We start from the raw sequence: 23,496 nt of genomic DNA on the forward strand, positions 1-23,496 counted from the left end.
CTATTACGGGTTATTTTTCGAACGTAACCCCCACGATAAACGACGGACCACTGTATAAAAATTTGACTGTTTTTGAAAGAAATCTCCAAACTTTTGATCCATAAACGTTGAACTTTATCATTATTTGTTTGGGATTAGCTCCACAAAATTTCCGTATTATGTTTTCAGGAGCCCGAGATCAAGAAGAACTTTCACGGTTCTACAAAAAGACGAAGGTTTGAACTTTGAGAGAGTTTAAACGAGAGAGAAACGTGAGAAAATGTTAACGCCTGTGTGAGAAAAGTGTATAAAGTGTGTGGTGAGGGGTTTTACAGACAAAAACAGAGAGAATAATGTAAAAAATAAAGCTGATATTTTGTCGATTTTGACTATTGCGGGTTATTTTTAGAACGTAAATCCCGCGATAAACGAGGGACAACTGTACCTGTAACTTTTGATCCACAAATGAAATGAACTTTATCATTTTTTGTTTGGGATTAGCTCCACAAAATTTCCGTATTAAGTTTTCAGGAGCCCAAGATCAAGAAGAACGTTCATGATTCTACAAAAAGACGAAGGTTTGAACTTTGAGAGAGTTTAAACGAGAGAGAAACGTGAGAAAATGTTAACGCCTGTGTGAGAAAAGTGTATAAAGTGTGTGGTGAGGGGTTTTACAGACAAAAACATAGAGAATAATCGTTAAAAAAATAAAGCTGATTGGGATGTTAGTTTTGAAAATGACATGTTATAAAGATCGCTGTGCAAAAAATGTTATGAGGGACGGAAAGGGGGAAAAGAGAGGGAGAGAGGTATGAAGGAGGTAGAGAGGGAGGAGGGGGGAGGGGGGAGGGTCTCGGTCAAGTGCTACTGTCAGTTTTAGTTGCGACAACCTGTCACGATGTCAATGTGTGCTATGTGCCTGTACCAGCAGCCAACGCACTCCGATGACACGCTCCAACGGGACTGCACCGGACCTCTGCTCGCACGGGAACGCAAACCTCCACAAACCTCCACAAACCTCCACAAACCCTCCACCAGCCGAGCCCAAAGAGACATGTTTAAGCTGTGAAAACCTCCACCCGAGATGCATCTGGACCCCGCTAAAGCCGATGGAGAAACCGCCGGAGAAGTTATGATCTGCAAATTACCTTCAGATCTGAGCAAAGGGATGGATTCTAACGTGATTTACGTGCAAAACGGCTCCAGAAAAGACGAGGAAGGGCTCTGCGGCAGCGCTAAAAACGATGCATTTGTGACCCGTGACCCCTGCCCCGTGGAGCGCGATACTCCGGGGTTAAGCCAAGGATCTGACAAATGTGAGTGTTTTAAACCGCGTGAGCCCGGCGCTAATCTTAGTTTAGCGTCTGCCTGTGCGACTCGCTGCGGACAACACCTCGGCGAATCCCAGCTATGTAAACCCGAAGAGCCGCTGTTGTCTTTCCGCGCGGAGACAAATCATTTGGGAACGGCGCGCGGAAATGAGGAGCGGAATTTCCAGGCATTCAAAACGTCCGAGAGAGAAGAAGAAGAAGAAGAAGAAGAAGAAGAGACGCCAAAACAGAAGTTGCGAGCAGAGCAATGTGACGGAACGGGTTTGGAGGAATGTGCGGAGTTTTGTGAAGTAATAAAAACTTCCAGTCAAAGCGAAGCAAGTTCAGAAGACTCGGAAGATGAAGTTGAATCCAGCTATCCAGTTTTTTCCGATGAAGACGTTTGTTTTGAAGACAGCGATATGACCGATAGTGAACTGCACGAACAATTTGAGTATTTCGAAGAAGCCGAAGTTTCACAAGACAACGCCGAGTTACTTGACGCGTCTGAAATAGAACAGATTTCGACATCTACGGAGGAAGATCAAAATTCCGACGACGGAACATCAACGGAAGATTTTGAATTAGAAGAAATTGAAATATCAAAAATTATAGAAGAATTGGAAGAAAATTGTGAAAGTTCGACGGGTTTTCAGATGCCAGATCATTTGACGGAAGAATATTTTGAGGAAGATTTAGAAGATACGCCAACGGAGAATCTCAAAATGACGGTAACTTTTGAGGATAATTCCAATTTCGACGAGCGAGAATCTACAGAAGACGATACCGAACAGGATTACGCAGAAAATACTGTAACAGAGGACAATAATAATGAGCTTAGTGATTTTTCTGAAATGGTGGAAGAAGAACAAATTGAAGAATGCAAAAACTCAACCGATACAACTTCTGCGAACGCAATGTTTTGTTTGGAAGACGATTTGTCGGATTGCTCCTCCAGGTCGTTCAAAACGTGTCCGGAAGGCAGCGTTCCTTCCGCGCCGTGCTCCGATTCTTCCGGAGTTTCCGATAAAAGCGTACAAGATGATTCCAGCGACGAGCAAACGCAGTGGGAATCGTTTGAGGACGAGGAGGAGGACGAGGAAGAAATCGTACAGAACAACGTAAAAACCGAGCCGAAGAAAACCGTAACGGACATCGTCATCGAGGATTATTTTGATTTTTTTGACCGTGACGATTATTACGGGAACTCGCAAAGGAAGCACTACATTTCCTGTTTTGACGGCGGGGACGTTCACGACCGACTGTACTACGAACATCTTCAGACCAAAGCGCAAAACGTCAAAAATAAAAATGATTTCGAGCAAATTCAAGAGGAAACGAAAGAGCAGGAGACAAATTTCGAAATTCAAGAATATTGTGAGGAAAATTACGAAACAGAAGAATCCGATGAAAATTTGGAAGCTGGAGATTTTTGTGAAGATGTTTACGAGGACGAAGAGGTCTACGCGGACAGCAGCTTTGACGAAAACGAACAAGAAAAAGCTGATTTCTACCAAGAATTTATCGAAAACGCAACAAACGAGGATGATTCCCACTTGTACGAAGATTATGTCGAAGAAAAAGACTCGGAATTCTGCGGAGACTCGAACACGGACAGCAGTTTGTTGAGTGCTCCCTGCGCAGAGGACATTTCCGTGGAGGGCGACGCTTATTGCGATTCTTCGGAAGTTAGCGACTTAACGGAGTTCGAGGACGGGTTTTGCGTTGGCGAGGACGTTGCCTTGCTAGCGTGCTCCGAAAGCGAACCGTACTGCGCGCTTTTTGACGTAGAAGACGAGGAGAGGGGAGATTTCGAGGAAGAAGTTGAGGACTACTACGCGTTTGAAATCCAGAGCGTTCAAACGTCATCGCAACAAGCTTTACGGGATTTTTTGTTGGATATAGTACTGAAAAACGACATTCGCGGTGCGTTTTGGACCGAATCCGACGCGCTCGTAGAGGATTTGGCGATAGACTTAACGGAGCGGTTATCCCCGTGCTCGCTCCAGGGGGCAGCGGAGGGACAGGAAGCGGACGCCACCGTAGGTTTGATCCACAGCGTTCCGGAAAACGCGAGAACGACAGATTCGGAGGAAAGCCGAGATTCGGAGGAGGAAGGGAGCGAGGTGGAGTCAGAGGTGTGCGACTGCGAATACTGTGCCCCGCCCACTGAACAGGTGAGAGAGAAGGGGGAGGGAAGAGAGAGCGGAGTGTTTTGAACGTCACAATTTAAGATAAAGCGCAGAAATAAACCTCCAAATGTACGATCCACAAATATTTAACCTCATCGTTATTTATTTTTGCATTGGCGCCACAAACTTCGCGTATTAATCTTAAACTTTAAAGTCCTTTTGTCTGATAAAACTCGTCTTTGGGGTTGAAAAATCTAAAAAAAAACACCTAAAACTACTGAAAAAACAAGTAATTTGGCCTTAGTTTATTTATGATGATAGAAAATCTGGTTTATCTTCTGCTTATTTATTTCATTTATTTTATGTCATGTTTGATATAAATAGGCAAAGCGGGTTTATTTGTACGGCACAATTTGTACGCAAAGTAATTCAAACATAAAAAATTCGCAGATAATCACCGTAAAAACTAACAATAAAACAGAAAAGCGCAGAATAAAAACTTTGGGTTTATGGAAGACTGTGGCGTCCGGAATGAGGTTCGATAACGGAAAGTGTAATTAGTTAAGACGATTCCTGAGCTGTGTGTTTCTTTAATCAAATGACTTTTAAGGTAAAGTGATCAGATTTGTTTTAGAGTGAGTAATCGGCGCTCAGTCTTCAGATTCATTTTACAAAGTGAAGACCGACGCGTACGTGGAGGTTAACGCCGGTCTTGCGTTCGGACTCCCAGCTCACGGCCCGTACATATGTTTAATTAGGGCTAAATTTACGTCTGTCTCCGTATCTCGGCGCTAACTCGTCAAATGAAGCGGTCCGTATGTATCGGATGCCCTCACGCTGACACGCGGACAGATTTAGGTCGCGTCTCGTATAAACAAAAGATGGTTTTACTCGCAGCTGAACCGCTCTGTCCCGACGGGAGTGATTAGAGATCGGACCTTGGCGTCACAAGACCTGTCCTTGTGTTCACCAGATACTCGATACCACGACGATAATAAACAACACTCTTTATTTAGACAAAAGAATGTGATTTTCAGCATTAAATCGTAATATTTTCTTATCTATTCCATGAGTCCGTGAAGTTCAAGTCTATGTGTAGCTCAGTTTCGTTCAAGCTATTCAGAAAAGGTTAATTTCTGTCCTGTGAATGACTTTTTCAATATCGATACCTACTTAAATAAATATAATATAATAATATAGTTTCGATACTAGTTTTAATATCGATTAGTGTTTGATTTCCGATAATTCTGACTACACACGCGCTTCTGGAGCACATTCAACAGACTTCTGTTCATTTCCTGGAGGCCTTAATCGTGGGCGTCTACATTACACAGACTGGAATTAAGAAAGACTAAACCAGGACCAGGACTGGACCAGGACCGGACCAGGACTAAACCACAAATAGACTTAACCAAATAAGGTTTAATGTCCAGAAGCAGGAGTAAACTAAGGATGGTTTGAGCCCTGGTCCTTGTGTGGTCCTGGATTGGTCCCGTTTTCGTCCTGTTCTAGTCCTGTTCTAGTCCTGCTTTGGTCCCATTCTAGTCCTGTTTTAGTCCTGCTTTAGTCCCGTTCTAGTCCTGTTCTAGTCCTGCTTTGGTCCAGTTCTAGTCCTGTTTTGGTCCCGTTCTAGTCCTGCTTTGGTCCCGTTCTAGTCCTGCTTTGGTCCCGTTCTAGTCCTGCTTTGGTCCCGTTCTAGTCCTGTTCTAGTCCTGCTTTGGTCCAGTTCTAGTCCTGTTTTGGTCCCGTTCTAGTCCTGCTTTGGTCCCGTTCTAGTCCTGTTCTAGTCCTGCTTTGGTCCAGATCTAGTCCTGTTCTAGTTCTGCTTTGGTCCTGTTTTAGTCCTGTTTTAGTCCTGTTTTAGTCCTGTTTTAGTCCTGTTTTAGTCCTGTTTTAGTCCTGTTTTAGTCCTGCTTTGGTCCTGTTCTAGTCCTGTTCTAGTCCTGTTTTAGTCCTGTTTTAGTCCTGTTTTAGTCCCGGTTTGGTCCTGTTTTAGTCCCGGTTTGGTCCGGTTCTTATTTATTCCCCATTTGGCTGTTTTGTGTAGAAGTGTGAATTCATCTTAAAATCCTAAAAACTTAAAATAATCGAAACACAAAGTTGGATCAGGTCTAAACTTGACACTGTCTCATTTGCAGTGTCCTGAGAATGAGACAAACTCGGACATGTCTCTGTCTCTGTGCAAAGATTTCCTTTAAAATTACAGAAATCTTTCCTTCTATTAATCGACCATTGCATAATAAAATTAAAAACACAATATCAAAGTCGATAAAGACACATAATTAAAGTAGTTGAACATTACTTTACTCCACCTCTCGTGTATTTGTGCCTTTTTTTAGACTCACACTTATATTTGCGCCCCCTGCTGGAGAATGTGTCCAACAGATTTGTGATGAGTGAAAAGTCTCATTTGAACTGCACAACATGACAGCTGCTGTTTGACACCTCAGAGACACAGAGACATTACACAGAGTATGGAGGACACGCGATACACTCAGAGACACACACACACATGCACATACACACACGATACACTCAGACACACAGAGACACAGAGACATTACACAGAGTATGGAGGACACACGATACACACACACACACACCCCGACACACGCGATACACACACACACCTCACACACACCAGAGACACAGAGACATTACACAGAGAGTATGGAGGACACGCGATACACACAGAGACATGCACACACACACAGACACACACGCAATACACTCAGACACACACACACACGCGATACACTCCTCACACACACGCATGCATACACATACACACACACATGCATGCACACACTCCTCAGACACACACACGCATGCACACACTCCTCACACACATGCGCAGACACACACACGCATGCACACACTCCTCAGACACACACACACATGCATACACACTCCTCACACACATGCAGACACACGTATACACACATATATATATATACATGCTCACACACTCATATATACACACACACACTCGACGGGTTTATTTTAGAGACTCTAAATATAATGTCAATAATGGCGGCTGACACTCGTCCTGTGCTTAAGCAGCTTAACGAGACTCTTAACGTGTCACACTGGAATCATTCTTCATTCTCTGCACTGGTACTACATGATACTATTCTAGCCACAGCTGCCCTGGGACAGACTGACGGACGAGAGGCTGCCAATCATTCACACTAGGCACTGTGCACGAAGTGTCTTGCCCAAGGACACAAGTACTCTCAAGGCTGGGAGTACTTTCTGTAGGATTTAGGCGGTGGACTAAATAAACTCTTAAACTAAGACTAAAAACATCTGCAGCCGATGGATTAGTCGACTAAAAAGGGGGCGTGTCTACTGAGCCTTTAGGGGGCGTGTATCTGCTGAGCCTTTAGGGGGCGTGTCTACTGAGCCTTTAGGGGGCGTGTATCTGCTGAGCCTTTAGGGGGCGCTCTCCACTTCAGTGCCACATTTTCATATTCAACAACATTAAGACGTCAACACAACCAGTTTTAAAAGACTGAAACTTCTAGAGGCTCACAACAGCAAGAGCCACAAGCGTAACGGTATAAACGCACAAGTATAACAGTATAAACGCACAAGTATAACAGTATAAACGCACAAGTATAACAGTATAAACGCACAACTATAACGGTATAAACGCACAAGTATAACGGTATAAACGCACAAGTATAACAGTATAAACGCACAACTATAACGGTATAAACGCACAACTATAACGGTATAAACGCACAACTATAACGGTATAAACGCACAACAGTATAAACGCACAACTATAACAGTATAAACGCACAAGTATAACGGTATAAACGCACAACTATAACGGTATAAACGCACAACTATAACGGTATAAACGCACAACAGTATAAACGCACAACTATAACGGTATAAACGCACAACTATAACGGTATAAACGCACAACAGTATAAACGCACAACTATAACAGTATAAACGCACAACTATAACGGTATAAACGCACAACTATAACGGTATAAACGCACAACAGTATAAACGCACAACTATAACAGTATAAACGCACAAGTATAAAAGTATAAAAACATGTGAGGAAGGAGGGTCTGGCAGAGAAATTAAAAAATTCTGGTGCATTTTACTTTAATGCGCTGTCGATACCAAGAGCCGATACCAAGAGCCGATCCCACTGTATCTGTTCTGCTCTTGTTTGACTCTGGCTCATCTCACAGAGCAGTGACCTCTGACCTTAAAGCTGCACATTGTTCTGCACATTAAGAGCAGCTTTAATCACGTGACACATCAAATATACAAATATTTAGGATCGAAATGTTTTTTTTATTTCACAGAGGATCAGCTCAGTGCAGTGTTTACAATAGCAGCATGCTAACGTTGCTAACGTTGCTAATGTTGCTAAGTGGAGCTGGTGATTATTTTCTTCTGTTGCAGTGAAACTTATTATAAACAAACACATATTTAAAAAGACAAACAGCAGCAGAACAAACGTGTGAAAGTGACACAACACTCACTGTTATGCTAACAGCGGCGCGTTAGCAGTTAGCGGTTAGCTCGTTAGCGGTTAGCTCGTTAGTTCACAGCTCGTTGTTTGTTCAGATGTGACTGAGGTTTGACTCATAATCCACGAGGTTAATGTGACACAGGAGCAGATTTAACTCACATCATCTGAGGTTTAGAGACAAAAGGACAAGACACAAACTGACTCACCTGTGTCCTCTGTCCCTCTGAGGCGTGTCCTCTGTCCCTCTGAGGTGTGTCCTCTGTCCCTCTGAGGCGTGTCCTCTGTCCCTCTGAGGCGTGTCCTCTGTCCCTCTGAGGTGTGTCCTCTGTCCCTCTGAGGTGCGTCCTCTCTGCAGACATACACTGTTTTCTCTGCAGATCCACTAATCCAGGTCCACATGAATCTTCCTCTGGGCTCTTCATATGTTGCTCTGCACTTTAGAAAAACTTGTAAATCACATTCATTCAAATGTCCCTGTGCCTCAGTCTCCCAGAGTGCACCTGGAGGGAGGGGTCCTTCACATGTGTCCACACCACTGCCTGATTAAAAACAAATGTAGCAGAACATATTTAGTTACAGGAAATAAAACACATCTACTCGTTTAAGACGGATATTTAGACTCATATAAACATTTATTTTTCAGAAAAAAAGCTTTCCAAACATTATTTTCAATACAAACGTATGGGCCTGTGTGTATCTGACCCGAACTGCACTCACAAGACAACACCAGCAGGGGGCGTTCATGCAATAACTATACAGGAAACGAGTCCTAGGGAACATTGCATTTATATAAAGACAGATTACACTCGTGAATCATGAGTTTAATCAGATTTTTTTACACATAAATACCAAAAAAAAACAAATATTCAGCTCACTCACTCACTTCTTCTTTCTGCTGTCGTCCCAGATCCATTTTTATCATTTAAATAAAACAAGTAGCCAACTGACACATTTAGGTCGACCAGGACTAAACATCTAAAGGTCCACAGCTCTCGTCGTGTTAGTCTGTTTATTTTTCCTTCCTGGTGAGGAGGACCTGGATGAGCTTGTAGATGTTCCTTTATTATTGTGAGTACCCGCCTGGAGCATAACTCTGTCGTCTCTCCAGGGCCCCTGTGAGCCTCTCCTGCCCCGGCTGCACACGCCCGACTCGGGGAAGATGTGCGCTGTCATCGACCTGGATGAGACTCTGGTCCACAGCTCGTTTAAGGTGGGTCTGTCACGGTAATTACACTTTCAATACATGAAACCTGGAGTAACATATTTTGGGGCTTAGCATTTATCGCGTTTACAACAGTGTGGAGATTTTGCTTTTTTTTTTACGTAATATGAAGATTTGAGCTGGCTCCAATTCACTTTCTATTGAAAAGGCTCATCATTTTAGCTTAAAATGTTCATATTAACTCACTCTGCGTGTTTTTATTTCGCTGTGTCCATAAATCAAGATATGAACATTAATAAGACACAAATCAGGCGCCTTCTTTCCCCGACTTCGCTCCTGCTAGCGTTAGCAACAAGTTTGATTGACAGTGTTACTAAGCGCCCGCTCTTTGCTAAACCCAGCGATCCAGGAAGGGGCGGTACCTTCAACAGCCTCGCTCCAGATTGGCTCTTTGGTTGTGATGATACTCAGAGTCGGAGTTTGAAATGAACCGTTAGCCTCAGTTAGCTTCATTTGACCGGAGCCAAACGCTGTGGGTGACGTCACATTCACGTATTCCACTTGTTTATACAGTCAACGGTCTGAAAACTCAAACTGAAAAGCGTTGAAACCTCATCCCGGGGAGGATTTAAGTTGCTAAGAACGCGGCAGGTAAGTGAGGGATAAGACTGAACCTCTGCGAACCGTTTTAAATGAACCGGTTCTGTTTTTAGGACGGTAAAAATCAGATACAGGGCCTTTAAGATACGTTACCGCGCACCCCGTTACCCCGTAAATCAGAAGTACACAGGACGGGTCACGTTTGAATCTGAGTTGGTCGTGTCGTTTTTCATTTTAGTCGAAAACAAAACTCAAATCCTACATTTAGAAACCCCCCAGACGCAGTTTAAATAGAAGGAACTGACTGACAAATATGTTTAAAGTAACATACGGGACACAGTCTGAGTTAATGTTGCCACGATACTAAAGTTTCAAACTCGATACTCAATACTAACATTACCAATATTTTTAACTTTAAATGGTAATACTGTATTTTCCAGACTATACGTCGCTGTGGAGTATAAGTCGCCCCAGCCAAAAAATGAAGAAAAATGAAGAAAAAAATATATATAAGTCGCACTGGAGTATAAGTCGAACCAAAAAATAAATAAATAAATAAATTTTTAAAAAGCATAATATGAAGAAAAAGAACATATATAAGTCGCTCTGGAGTATAAGTCGCATTTTTTTTCCGGAAATTTATTTTACAAAATCCGACACCAAGAACAGACATTTTATCTTTAAAGTGAAGTTCTAATAATAATAATAAAATGTGGAACAACAGGCTGAATATCAGTACATCACGCTAACGCTAATGCTAACGCTAACGTAACACATTTATATTTATTCAGCTCCATGAAGCACAGACAGAACTGAACACGTGTCTGGTTTGTTAACGTAAGATATTAACAGTTAATCAGATAAATAAAGAAGAAAAAACAACAAGTTTACTCTGGATCTCACTCCAAATCAATAAATCCACTGAATTCTTCATCCTCGGTGTCGATTCTGAACAAATCCACCAACTCCAGAGGAAGATGAAGTGTTTTTTAGAGGCATTTTTGTTCAGTGTTTCTCAGATGTTTTTTTTATTTTTTATTACCGTAATGTCAAAGTTTTAAATGTTTAAAAGTCTATGTGTCTTATACTTGTCAAAGACGCAGCTCAAGATCATTCACGGGACAGAAATGAACCTTTCCTGAAGCTTTAGAACGATAAAGACACATAGACTTCTTGACATTTCCTGTAGTGACGTATCAAACTGCATTTCCCGGACCATAAATCGCACTTTTTTCATAGTTTGTCCGGGGGTGCGACTTATACTCAGATGCGACTTATACGTGAAATATGTTTTTTGTTTTTTTTTTTCTTCATTTTTACGCATTTTTTTTAGCTGGTGCGACTTATACTCCAGAAAATACGTTACTTTAAAACTTGTTACCAGGTCGACTAAGTGTGCGTTTCCTCTAAATGTGTGTTAGGATGTAGCGCGGCAATTTAAATCGACACAATTCGTAAAAAATCGCAAAGGCTGCAGATTTTGAAGTACCGTAATTTCCTCCTCAAACAATAAAATCATAAAAACACGCAGAAATGTGATTCTTGTTTTAATTTGTCAGTTCACGTTTAGTCCGACGCGTTTAAAATCATTAAATCATAAATCGTGACACTAGAAGAGTCGCACTTTCCCAAACGGTTGAGCCCTAGTAGGACCTGCGCCGCCTCGTTAGCATTAGCATTAGCGCCTCATGTTACGGCGAGGCGTACGTCACATGACTCCGGGGTATTTTTAGCGCTCGGCTCCAGAAATACACAAAAACACGAGAGGCCGGGCCGAGCTCAGAACAGACACTGAGCTCATCTGTTTAACGACACCTACCGCAGTTAAAGCCTCACCGCGGAACTTTTTAACCATAATATAGACTCAAATAAAAGCTTTTTTTTGTGTGTAATTAACGTGTGTGTGTAATAACGTCCTAATTACTCACCAGGACGAGTTTATAAGAGAGACCAGAGGGGAGTTTTGCCTTGACAGTAAAGCTAACAAGAACTAGCATGCTAACAGTGCACTTAATGATTATCGGACAATAAATTGCTTTACAAGACGCAGAAAGTGCAGCTAAAGACAAATATTCAAATGCCTCAGAAAAACATAGAAAAAAAATTGTGTCCTTACTCAAAAAAAAATAAATAAATAAATAAACTAAAAAAAAAGAAAAAAAAAGAACTCAAAATAGCAAAAAAAAAAAAAACAATAAACAAAATTGAAACTGATGGACAATGGTCTACAGTCCCTTAGCCAATCAGGACGCAGGACACAATGGTCTACAGTCCAACAGCCAATCAGGACGCAGGACACAATGGTCTACAGTCCAACAGCCAATCAGGACGCAGGACACAATGGTCTACAGTCCAACAGCCAATCAGGACGCAGGACACAATGGTCTACAGTCCAACAGCCAATCAGGACGCAGAACTGCACAAAAAATCCGCGAAACAGTGAGACCGCGAAAGGTGAACCATGATATAGCGAGGGACAACTGTACCACAATGATAATAAAAAATAAAAAAACACTCCTTCTTTAGACTCTAGAACACACGTGTCAAACTCAAGGCCCACGGACCAAATATGGCCCACCGTGTCATTTTATGTGGCCCACGACAGATAGATGGATAAAACAGTATGACTGTCTTAAAATGTCAGTTTAACAGGAGATGCGCCGTTACACATTTACACATTTATGGACATTTATGCAGCATTTGTGACCTGAATAAGTAATAAATACATAAACAGTTAATGAACAAGTTAAAAAAGTCGTTTATTTTACATTACGTCTGGCCCTTTGCTGATGTGGCGCTCGGTGAATCCGGCGTGTGTTCTGCGGCGCTTACATAACGTGTTTGAGGCGTGTTTGAGGCGTGTTTTAAGCGTGTGAAGTTAATATTGACACTGGAGCTGAGCCTCAGGTCCATGTGAACGGATCATGTTAAATCGTCAGACGGGTTTTACACGGGAGGCGCTGGGACTCGGATTTCGATACTCGATACCGATTCCGACGTGTCTTATATCTGTGTAATCCCTCAGCGTCCAGTAGGTTCGATACTAGTTTGAGTATCGATTAGATTCAGATCAAAGTCCTTTTAGATCTAAACCAACTGGATTTCAGCAGTGAATCTGGCAGAGTCATGTGACGCTCATTCTGTTTTCTGATTGGATAAGAGTCTTGAACCAAAACACTAAATTATAACATAAATAAATGGGACGTGATGCCCAATGTTTTTGTAATTAAGAGTAAATCTGGTGTCACTTAATTGTGCCACCAGAATGTTAAAAGTTTTGCAGAAGTAATTCCCCATCCAGCACTCAAAGGATTAATGTTATGTCCTTTTTGAAAGTAGAGATTAGATATTCCAAAAAGGGTAGTGTAAACAAATTTTTGTAGTAAGTGGCAACCATTTATTGACTTTCACTCCCCATTTTTTTTTGTGTGTAATTACTTTATTACTTCATTTATTTATTTATGTATGTATTTATTTATTTATTTATTTACGTATTTATTTATGTATTTATTTATTATTATTATTATTATTATTATTATGTTTTTTTAATTATTTACTATGTGATGCTCTTATTTATTTACAGTCATGATTTGTGTGACTATTAAATTTATTTATTTTTGTATTATTATTATTATCATTATTTTATATTATTTATTTTACTTTAAGTTTTAGTTCTTCTTAAAAACTAAAAAGGTGTGTGTGCATTTCTTGTTGTTTTAAATGACATCATACTGTAATACTTGTTCACGCATCAATAAAAAATATTAAACAAAAAAATAAATAAAAGTTTTGCAAAAGTGAAACAGATTTCAGCTCAGAGTTTGCGTCTATAACGTGTCTATGTACAGTAAATATGTGTAAAGTGATTTCTCTGCAGGTTAGAGTCCAGCCCCATGACCTCAGCGCTGGTGAATTCAGACGGCTCCAGTTTTAGCTCCGTCTGTCGCAGAAAGACTTGAGTTTCATCCGAATAAATCAATGTTTATAAAGAGGATCTGTCACTCCAACCTCGTGTTATTTACAGTCTAAGCGAAAGAGAAGAACACGTCTGCGATTGGATGAGCTAACGCGGCTAATGCTAAATTTAACCCTCGGCTTCCAGGTCTAATGAGAATCTGTGTAATTTTTTTGTTATTTTTTTGTTTTTCAGCCCATGAACAAGGCTGATTTTGTCATTCCAGTGGAAATAGAAGGAACCATTCACCAGGTGAGAACTTAGAGGACTAGACCAGATCTGGACCAAGACCAAATTAAGGATCTAATTAAGGGCCCAGACCAGGACAAGTTTGAACGCAGCCCAAGAACAAAACTAAAGACCTAAACCAAAGACTAAACCGGGACTAAATTAGGACTAAACCAGAATTTAACCAAGGACTGAACCACGACTAAACTGGGACTTAACTAGTCTCCTGCCAACGAAACTCACAGATCTGATTCTTTATAGTCGGACTTGGTGAAGTACACACAAACAGTACAGTACATAAAAATGTCTGACAGTTTTATCCAGGTTCAAAAACGGCTGCGATGGTTTAACAGTTCTGCAGAAACGTCGAAGGCGTCGGTCCCTTTCGCCCCGGCTCTCGGTTTTGTCGTGGAAACAGACAACGGCGTCATACATTTCGCAGAATCACAGACATCCAGTGGATCGTTGATATAAAAGGTGAAAAAGAAGGGGCCCAAGACTGATCCTTGTGGTATCCCCATGTTATTCACTGTACAAGAAGTGGAGTTACTGCCCCCTCTGAACCGGAACTTAACCAAGACTGAACCAGGACGGACTGAGACTTAAATAGGACTGAAGCAGGACTAAATCAGGACTAAACCAGAACCTAACCAGGATTAAAACAATACGCATTTGTTTAAGCATTAAGTGTGCAGTTTTCAGTGTTACCTGATGAAAAAAATACATGTTAAATGGGTCGTATTCTTTAAAAAAAACGCTTTATTTCCTTATTTTCTCCTATTCTTTCATCTTAAACATCCCCGGAGTTGTGTTTTTTGTTTTATTTTCACTTCACATTAGAGCATATGTCCCTGATGTAGGACAGTAGGACACGTGGACATGTTGAGTCTCCGCGCTTTATGGCTGGTTTTATGGGAGTGGTCACTGATACGCTCTGAGGTGTCGGCTCAGCTGTTTTCTGACCCCGGGATCACATGACCAAAAGATCCAAACGTGAGGAGGTTGTGTTCGGATGTAGGTCAGGATTATTAACGTTGCGTATTTTCATGTATTTATAATTATCGACTGGAGCAGCTGCGTCGTTTTTTAGTGCAATAATCAGATTAAAAAGGCTTTCTCCCATGACTGTTACCGAGCAACCACACTGTAAACGAGGAACGAGGCATGTTTAAAGCCACTGCGTGTAACATTTTAGTAAAAAAATAGATGTTTTTCGTGTGCGTGTTTATTGCACTGAAAAACAGAGGAAAACATGTCCTTACTGTAAACGGGCTTGCATCTCAACACACATAAGACTTTTTCCCCCACGCTTTGAACCCTGTGGCCTGTACAACCCTGCGGCTTATTTATAGGATTTTACTGGATAACGGCCACCGGGGGGCGCTCTCTAGCTGTAAACGTAAAAGTGAGACAGACGTGGGGAAAGATTATGCTCTGAAGAATTCACTAGTTGATTTTGAACGGTCAGAAATGGATATGATGCAGTTTTTAAGATAAAGAAGGAAATAGAGCCACTGCGCGTAAGTTTGACCGTTAAAGAAGGAAATAGAGCAACTGCGCGTAAGTTTGACCGTTAAAGAAGGAAATAGAGCCACTGCGCGTAAGTTTGACCGTTAAAGAAGGAAATAGAGCAACTGCGCGTAAGTTTGACCGTTAAAGGAGGAAATAGAGCCACCGCGCGTACGTTTGACCGTTAAAGAAGGAAATAGAGCCACTGCGCGTTCCTTGTGCATAAACTGTTTTGGATGGAATTTTCCGTGTAAATGACAAGAAAAAAAACGACTCATAACATCTCGTAAATCGGCGCTACTTCCTGTAAACCTGTTTTTTCTTCACAAACTGCCACTTAACTGATGTAAAACTATGATGGATATTTAGCACAGGTCCCATCAAACCAAGTCATAGTCAGATTTTTAAAGGTATAAACCATAAAACAGCAACGATAACAAAAATATTTATTTATTTTTATCTAAACGGAATCATAAATGGAGGTTGAGTTGAGTCGATTCATAAAAACATATTTGGTTTAATATGAACAGTGACCGACAGGACAGAAACATAAGAGCGTTTGTTTGTTTGTTTGTTGAATGTTTGTTTGTTTGTTTGTTTGTTTTTTTTACTGGCTGCTCCTTGTCTGGAGCGAGGGTCTCGTGTTGTGGGGAATGTGGGTGAAGTAACGTCAGGATGAGTGAAGAGGAGCGGGTGTAACATTTCCCTCGGGTGTGACGGCTCTAGACGGAAAACCGTGACAGACCTGGACAACAGGAACCTATTTAAGACTCTGAAGAAACCAGGAATAAACTAGGACTGAACCAGGACTGAACCAGGACTAAAACAGGACTGAACCAGGACTGAACCAGGACTGAACCAGGACTAAACCAGGACTAAACTAGTGACGCACCTATTAAAAAATACACAATACTGAAGGAAAAAAACATATACTGTGGTGCGACTTATACTCAGATGTGATTTATGTTTTATCTTCATTATTATGCATTTTTTGACTGGTACGACTTATATTTTGGGCGGGGGGGGGGGGGGGGGTGGAGAGAGGAGAGGAGAGGGGGATGAGAGAGAGAGGGTGAGGTAAGGAGGAGAGACAGCGGGAGGGGGAGAGAGGATAGAAAGAGACAGAGGGAGGAGGGGTGAGGAGAGAGAGAGAAGGGAGAGACATGAGAGAGGAGGGGGGGAGTGGAGAGAGGAGAGGAGAGGAGAGGAGGGAGGTGGAGAGAGAGGGAAGAGAGAGAGAGAGGAAACAGGAGGGGGGAGAGTGGAGAGAGAGAGACAGGGAGAGGAAGGGAAGAAAGAGGAGAGAAAGCGAGGAGGGAGAGGAGAGACAGGGAGAGGAAGGGGAGAAAGACGAGAGAGAGAGGAGGGGAAGAGAGAGAGGAGAGAGAGACAGGGAGAGGAAGGGGAGAAAGATGAGAGAGAGAGAGAGAGAGAGACAGGGAGAGGAAGGGAAGAAAGAGGAGAGAAAGCGAGGAGGGAGAGGAGAGAGAGAGGAGAGACAGGGAGAGGAAGGGGAGAAAGACGAGAGAGAGAGGAGGGGAAGAGAGAGAGGAGAGAGAGAGAGACAGGGAGAGGAAGGGGAGAAAGAGGAGAGAAAGAGAGGAGGGAGAGGAGAGAGAGAGGAGTGACAGGAGTCGCACCCCCAACCAAACTATGAGAAAAGTGCGACGTATAGTCGGGTAAATACGGTGCTGTACCTTTATTTTACTCAGTCGTTTACTCAGAAAAATGTCTTCCTTGTGCATAAACTGTTTTGGATGGAATTTTCCGTGTAAATGACGAGAAAAAACGACTCATAACATCTCGTAAATCGGCGCTACTTCCTGTAAACCTGTTTTTTCTTCACAAACTGCCACTTAACTGATGTAAAACTATGACTGATATTTAGCACAGGTCCCATCAAACCAAGTCATAGTCAGATTTTTAAAGGTATAAACCATAAAACAGCAACGATAACAAAAATATTTATTTATTTTTATTTAAACGGAATCATAAAAGGAGGTTGAGTTGAGTCGATTCATAAAAAACATATTTGGTTTAATATGAACAGTGACCGACAGGACAGAAACATAAGAGCGTTTGTTTGTTTGTTTGTTTGTTTGTTTGTTTGTTGAATGTTTGTTTGTTTGTTGAATGTTTGTTTGTTTGTTGAATGTTTGTTTGTTGAATGTTTGTTTGTTGAATGTTTGTTTGTTTGTTTGTTTGTTTACTGGCTGCTCCTTGTCTGGAGCGAGGGTCTCGTGTTGTGGGGAATGTGGGTGAAGTAACGTCAGGATGAGTGAAGAGGAGCGGGTGTAACATTTCCCTCGGGTGTGACGGCTCTAGACGGAAAACCGTGACAGACCTGGACAACAGGAACCTATTTAAGACTCTGAAGAAACCAGGAATAAACCAGGACTGAACCAGGACTGAACCAGGACTGAACCAGGACTAAACCAGGACTGAACCAGGACTGAACCAGGACTAAACCAGGACTAAACTAGGACTAAACAAGGACTAAACCATAGTGTTGTCAAACCTTTGCACTGACACTTGACTCTGACCTTTTAGGATTTGTTATTGTTGTGAAATCCTCTCTCTGTTCATCTCCAGGAGCGTTTACATCTGAGCGACTGAATCTTTAAACTAATCCCAGAATCCTGTGCATTTCATTTTGTAAAACTCTAAACTACAGGGTTAAACTCATATTTTACAATAATCATGAAGTTTGTTCTTGTTCTCGAGGCTCCAGCAACAGAAAATTCACACTTCTCTGCAGAAGAACCTCTATGCCCCTCCCCCAAACAGCTGTTGCTATGCGGTTGCTATGGAGATTATCAACACTACAGAGGCAGCACAGCGATAATATAAAATCTGTTACGTTCATCACAGTGACCGAAGTTTAAATCTTTAATTTTACAAAAGAGGAAACGATTTACAATGACCCACGCTCACTTTGAAAATCCAACCAATCAGAGCAGAGGAGACGGCCCCGAGCACAGACGACGTCGTTTAACGGAGTTCTGTTTTATTTTGTGACATTAATGGCGTGTCTGTGTGACCTCCAGGTGTACGTTCTGAAGAGGCCTCACGTGGACCAGTTTCTCCAGAGGATGGGGGAGCTGTTTGAGTGTGTGCTCTTCACCGCCAGTTTGTCCAAGGTACGACCAGAAGGTTCTGACGCCTCTGGACTTTAAAGAAAGACTTAAACAGGACCAAACCAGGACTAAACTAGGACTAAACCAGGACTAAACAAGGACTAAACTAGGACTAAACCAGGACTAAACAAAGACTAAACCAGGACTAAACTAGGACCAAACCAGGACTAAACAAGGACTAAACTAGTACTGAACCAGGACCAAACCAGGACTAAACAGGACCAAACCAGGACTAAACTAGGACTAAACCAGGACTAAACTAGGACTAAACCAGGACTAAACAAGGACTAAACTAGGACTGAACCAGGACTAAACCAGGACTAAAGCAGGACTAAACTAGGACTAAACAAAGACTAAACAAAGACTTAAACAGGACCAAACCAGGACTAAACTAGGACTGGACCAGGACCAAACCAGGACTAAACTAGGACTAAACCAGGACTAAACTAGGACTAAACCAGGACTAAACAAGGACTAAACTAGGACTGAACCAGGACTAAACCAGGACTAAACCAGGACTAAACCAGGACTAAACCAGGACCAAACCAGGACTAAACAGGACCAAACCAGGACTAAACTAGGACTAAACCAGGACTAAACTAGGACTAAACCAGGACTAAACAGGACCAAACCAGGACTAAACTAGGACTAAACCAGGACTAAACTAGGACTAAACCAGGACTAAACCAGGACCAAACCAGGACTAAACAGGACCAAACCAGGACTAAACTAGGACTAAACCAGGACTAAACTAGGACTAAACCAGGACTAAACAGGACCAAACCAGGACTAAACTAGGACTAAACCAGGACTAAACTAGGACTAAACCAGGACTAAACAAGGACTAAACTAGGACTGAACCAGGACTAAACCAGGACTAAAGCAGGACTAAACCAGGACTAAACAAAGACTAAACAAAGACTTAAACAGGACCAAACCAGGACTAAACTAGGACTGGACCAGGACCAAACCAGGACTAAACTAGGACTAAACCAGGACTAAACTAGGACTAAACCAGGACTAAACAAGGACTAAACTAGGACTGAACCAGGACTAAACCAGGACTAAAGCAGGACTAAACCAGGACTAAACCAGGACTAAACTAGGACTTAAACGGGACCAAACCAGGACTAAACTAGGACTAAACAAAGACTAAACAAAGACTTAAACAGGACCAAACCAGGACTAAACTAGGACTGAACCAGGACCAAACCAGGACTAAACTAGGACTGGACCAGGGCTGAACCAGGACTAAACAAAGACTAAAACAAGACTAAACTAGGACTAAACTAGGACCAAACCAGGACTAAACTAGGACTGGACCAGGACTAAACTAGGACTGAACCAGGACTAAACAAAGATTTAAACAGGACCAAACCAGGACTAAACTAGGACTAAACCAGGACTAAACCAGGACTAAATCAGGACTAAACAAAGACTAAACCTGGACTAAACTAGGACTGGACCAGGACCAAACCAGGACTAAACAAGGACTAAACCAGGGCTAAACAAAGACTAAACCAGGACTAAACTAGTACTAAACTGGGACTAAACCAGGACTATGAAACAAACTGGCACAAAGTTCAGCGTCTTCTCCGTTAGTAAAAATAAACAAAAGTCAAATGATTTTTTCACAGTAGCTTGAGAAAGTGGAGCCGTTATTCAAACCCAAACTTTAAATGTCTCATGTTACACAAAAGTGACAAATGAGAGCTTTAAATCATGTTATAATATCGTTACTTCATTAAAAACAGACCTGGAGTTGTGTTTTTTTCATTCACACATGTTTGAGCAACTCTTTTTTTAGCCTGTTACATCTTCAAAGCTCAAAACTCTCTGTTCCACCTTGTGATGTCATCAAGTGGTAGTTATTTTCCAGTGAACAGCTCCTTTTACCTTTAGTTCAGTAGTAGATTAGTAATTCCAGAGGCTGAAATGATCGAAATGGTTCTAGAAATGTAGGTGTGTGGAGTTTAAAAACACACTGGAGCACTTCCTGTATCACCACACGATGACATCACAAGGTGGAACAGTGTTTTCAGTTTGAGAGAAGAACGTTAAAGCCTAAATGTGCAGCGTTTGTGAGTTAAACATGTGAATGAAACAAAACAGGTACGAGAAGAGACAGTCAACCACAGAGTTACACAAGCCCCGCCCTCCAACTGAAATTCATTCTCTCGCCCTCCTCCCACCTGTTCTCCTCTCACCTGTTCTTCTCTCACCTGTTCTCCTCTCACCTGTTCTCTGCTCCTCTCACCTGTTCTCCTCTCACCTGTTCTCCTCTCACCTGTTCTCCTCTCACCTGTCCTCCCCTCCTCCTACCTGTTCTCTGCTCCTCCCACCTGTCCTCCTCTCACCTGTTCTCCTTTCACCTGTTCTCCTTTCACCTGTTCTCCTCTCACCTGTCCTCCTCTCACCTGTCCTCCTCTCACCTGTCCTCCCCTCCTCCTACCTGTTCTCTGCTCCTCTCACCTGTTCTCCTCTCACCTGTTCTCCTCTCACCTGTTCTCCTCCCACCTGTTCTCCTCCCACCTGTTCTCCTCCCACCTGTTCTCCTCCCACCTGTTCTCCTCCCACCTGTTCTCTGCTCCTCTCACCTGTTCTCCTCTCACCTGTTCTCCTCTCACCTGTTCTCCTCTCACCTGTTCTCCTCTCACCTGTTCTCCTCTCACCTGTTCTCTGCTCCTCTCACCTGTTCTCCTCTCACCTGTTCTCCTCTCACCTGTTCTCCTCTCACCTGTTCTCCTCTCACCTGTTCTCCTCTCACCTGTTCTCTGCTCCTCTCACCTGTTCTCCTCTCACCTGTTCTCCTCTCACCTGTTCTCCTCTCACCTGTTCTCACCTCCTCTTCCTCAGTACGCAGACCCCGTGTCCGACCTCCTGGACTCCTCCGGCGCCTTCAGCTCCAGACTCTTCAGGGAGGCCTGTGTCTTTCACCGCGGAAACTACGTCAAAGATCTGAGCCGCCTGGGACGAGACCTGAGCAGAGTCATCATCATCGACAACTCGCCCGTCTCATACATCTTTCACCCGGACAACGCAGTGAGCACAGAGGAGGAGAGAGGAGGAGAGAGGAGGAGAGAGAGAGGAGGAGCAGAGAGAGGAGCAGAGACAGAGGAGCAGAGACAGAGGAGCAGAGGAGCAAAGAGAGAGGAGAAGAGGAGCAGAAACAGAGACAGAGTAGCAGAGACAGAGGAGCAGAGGAGCACAGAGGAGCAGAGTGAGAGGAGCAGGGGGGCAGAGTGAGAGGAGCAGAGACAGAGGAGCAGAAACAGAGGAGCAGAGACAGAGGAGTAGAGGAGCAGAGGAGCAGAAACAGAGGAGCAGAGAGAGGAGAAGAGGAGGAGAAACAGACAGAGGAGCAGAGAGAGAGGAGCAGAGACAGAGGAGCAGAAACAAAGAAGCAGAGGAGCACAGAGGAGCAGAGTGAGAGGAGCAGGGGGCAGAGCGAGAGGAGTAGAGACAGATGAGGAGAAACAGAGGAGCAGAGAGAGAGGAGCAGAGGAGAAGAGGAGGAGAAACAGGGGAGCAGAGCGAGAGGAGGAGAGATAGAGGAGCAGAAACAGAAGAGCAGAGGAGCACAGAGAAGCAGAGTGAGAGGAGCAGGGGGGCAGAGCGAGAGGAGCAGAGACAGAGCAGCAGAGTCAGAGGAGCAGAGACAGAGGAGCAGAGAGGAGCAGAGACAGAGGAGCAGAGAGGAGCAGAGACAGAGGAGCAGAGAGGAGCAGGTCTATTCACACGTTTCTTCCACATGTTGATGTTTTCTCTTTTCCTGCAGGTTCCTGTCGCCTCCTGGTTCGACGACGTCTCAGACACTGAACTTCTCGACTTGATCCCATTTTTTGAGAGACTGAGTCTGGAGCAGGAGGTTTACCCCACCCTGAAAGAGCAGCGCACAGAAAACAGCCACAGCTAACAATACAGCTCACACCACAGCTAACACCACAGACAACACCACAGCTAACAATACAGCTAACACCACAGCTAACAATACAGCTAACACCACAGCTAACAATACAGCTAACACCACAGCTAACAATACAGACAACACCACAGCTAACAATACAGCTAACACCACAGCTAACAATACAGCTAACACTACAGCTAACAATACAGCTAACACCACAGCTAACACCACAGCTAACAATACAGCTCACCCCACAGCTAACAATACAGCTAACACCACAGCTAACAATACAGCTCACCCCACAGCTAACAATACAGCTCACCCCACAGCTAACAATACAGCTAACACCACAGCTAACAATACAGCTAACACCACAGCTAACAATACAGCTCACCCCACAGCTAACAATACAGCTAACACCACAGCTAACAATACAGCTCACCCCACAGCTAACAATACAGCTAACACCACAGCTAACAATACAGCTAACACCACAGCTAACAATACAGCTCACCCCACAGCTAACAATACAGCTAACACCACAGCTAACAATACAGCTAACACCACAGCTAACAATACAGCTCACCCCACAGCTAACAATACAGCTAACACCACAGCTAACAATACAGCTCACCCCACAGCTAACAATACAGCTAACACCACAGCTAACAATACAGCTCACCCCACAGCTAACAATACAGACAACACCACAACTAACGGCTAACTGCTAACAGCTAACACCACAGCTAACAATACAGCTCACCCCACAGCTAACAATACAGCTAACACCACAGCTAACAATACAGCTAACACCACAGCTAACAATACAGCTCACCCCACAGCTAACAATACAGCTCACCCCACAGCTAACAATACAGCTAACACCACAGCTAACAATACAGCTCACCCCACAGCTAACAATACAGCTCACCCCACAGCTAACAATACAGCTAACACCACAGCTAACAATACAGCTCACCCCACAGCTAACAATACAGACAACACCACAACTAATGGCTAACTGCTAACAGCTAACAGCGCACGGACAGCGCACTCAGGGGCCACGGGGCAGA

General features: G+C 43.0%; 1 protein-coding gene across 1 annotated transcript; it reads left to right on the forward strand.

The window, feature by feature from the left end:
- Window positions 1–927: 927 nt before the first annotated feature.
- Window positions 928–22,690, forward strand: LOC129457288 (probable serine/threonine-protein kinase kinX). The gene is made up of 6 exons (XM_055230594.1): window positions 928–3,466; window positions 9,034–9,135; window positions 13,838–13,894; window positions 18,427–18,519; window positions 21,373–21,558; window positions 22,295–22,690. The coding sequence occupies exons 1-6, from the start codon at window positions 1,064–1,066 to the stop codon at window positions 22,430–22,432; spliced, it is 2,979 nt and encodes a 992-aa protein (XP_055086569.1). The 5' UTR covers window positions 928–1,063; the 3' UTR covers window positions 22,433–22,690.
- The last annotated feature ends 806 nt before the right edge of the window (window positions 22,691–23,496 follow it).

The sequence above is a fragment of the Periophthalmus magnuspinnatus genome, chromosome 21 (genome assembly GCF_009829125.3).
Source record: "Periophthalmus magnuspinnatus isolate fPerMag1 chromosome 21, fPerMag1.2.pri, whole genome shotgun sequence".
NCBI lineage: Eukaryota > Metazoa > Chordata > Actinopteri > Gobiiformes > Gobiidae > Periophthalmus > Periophthalmus magnuspinnatus.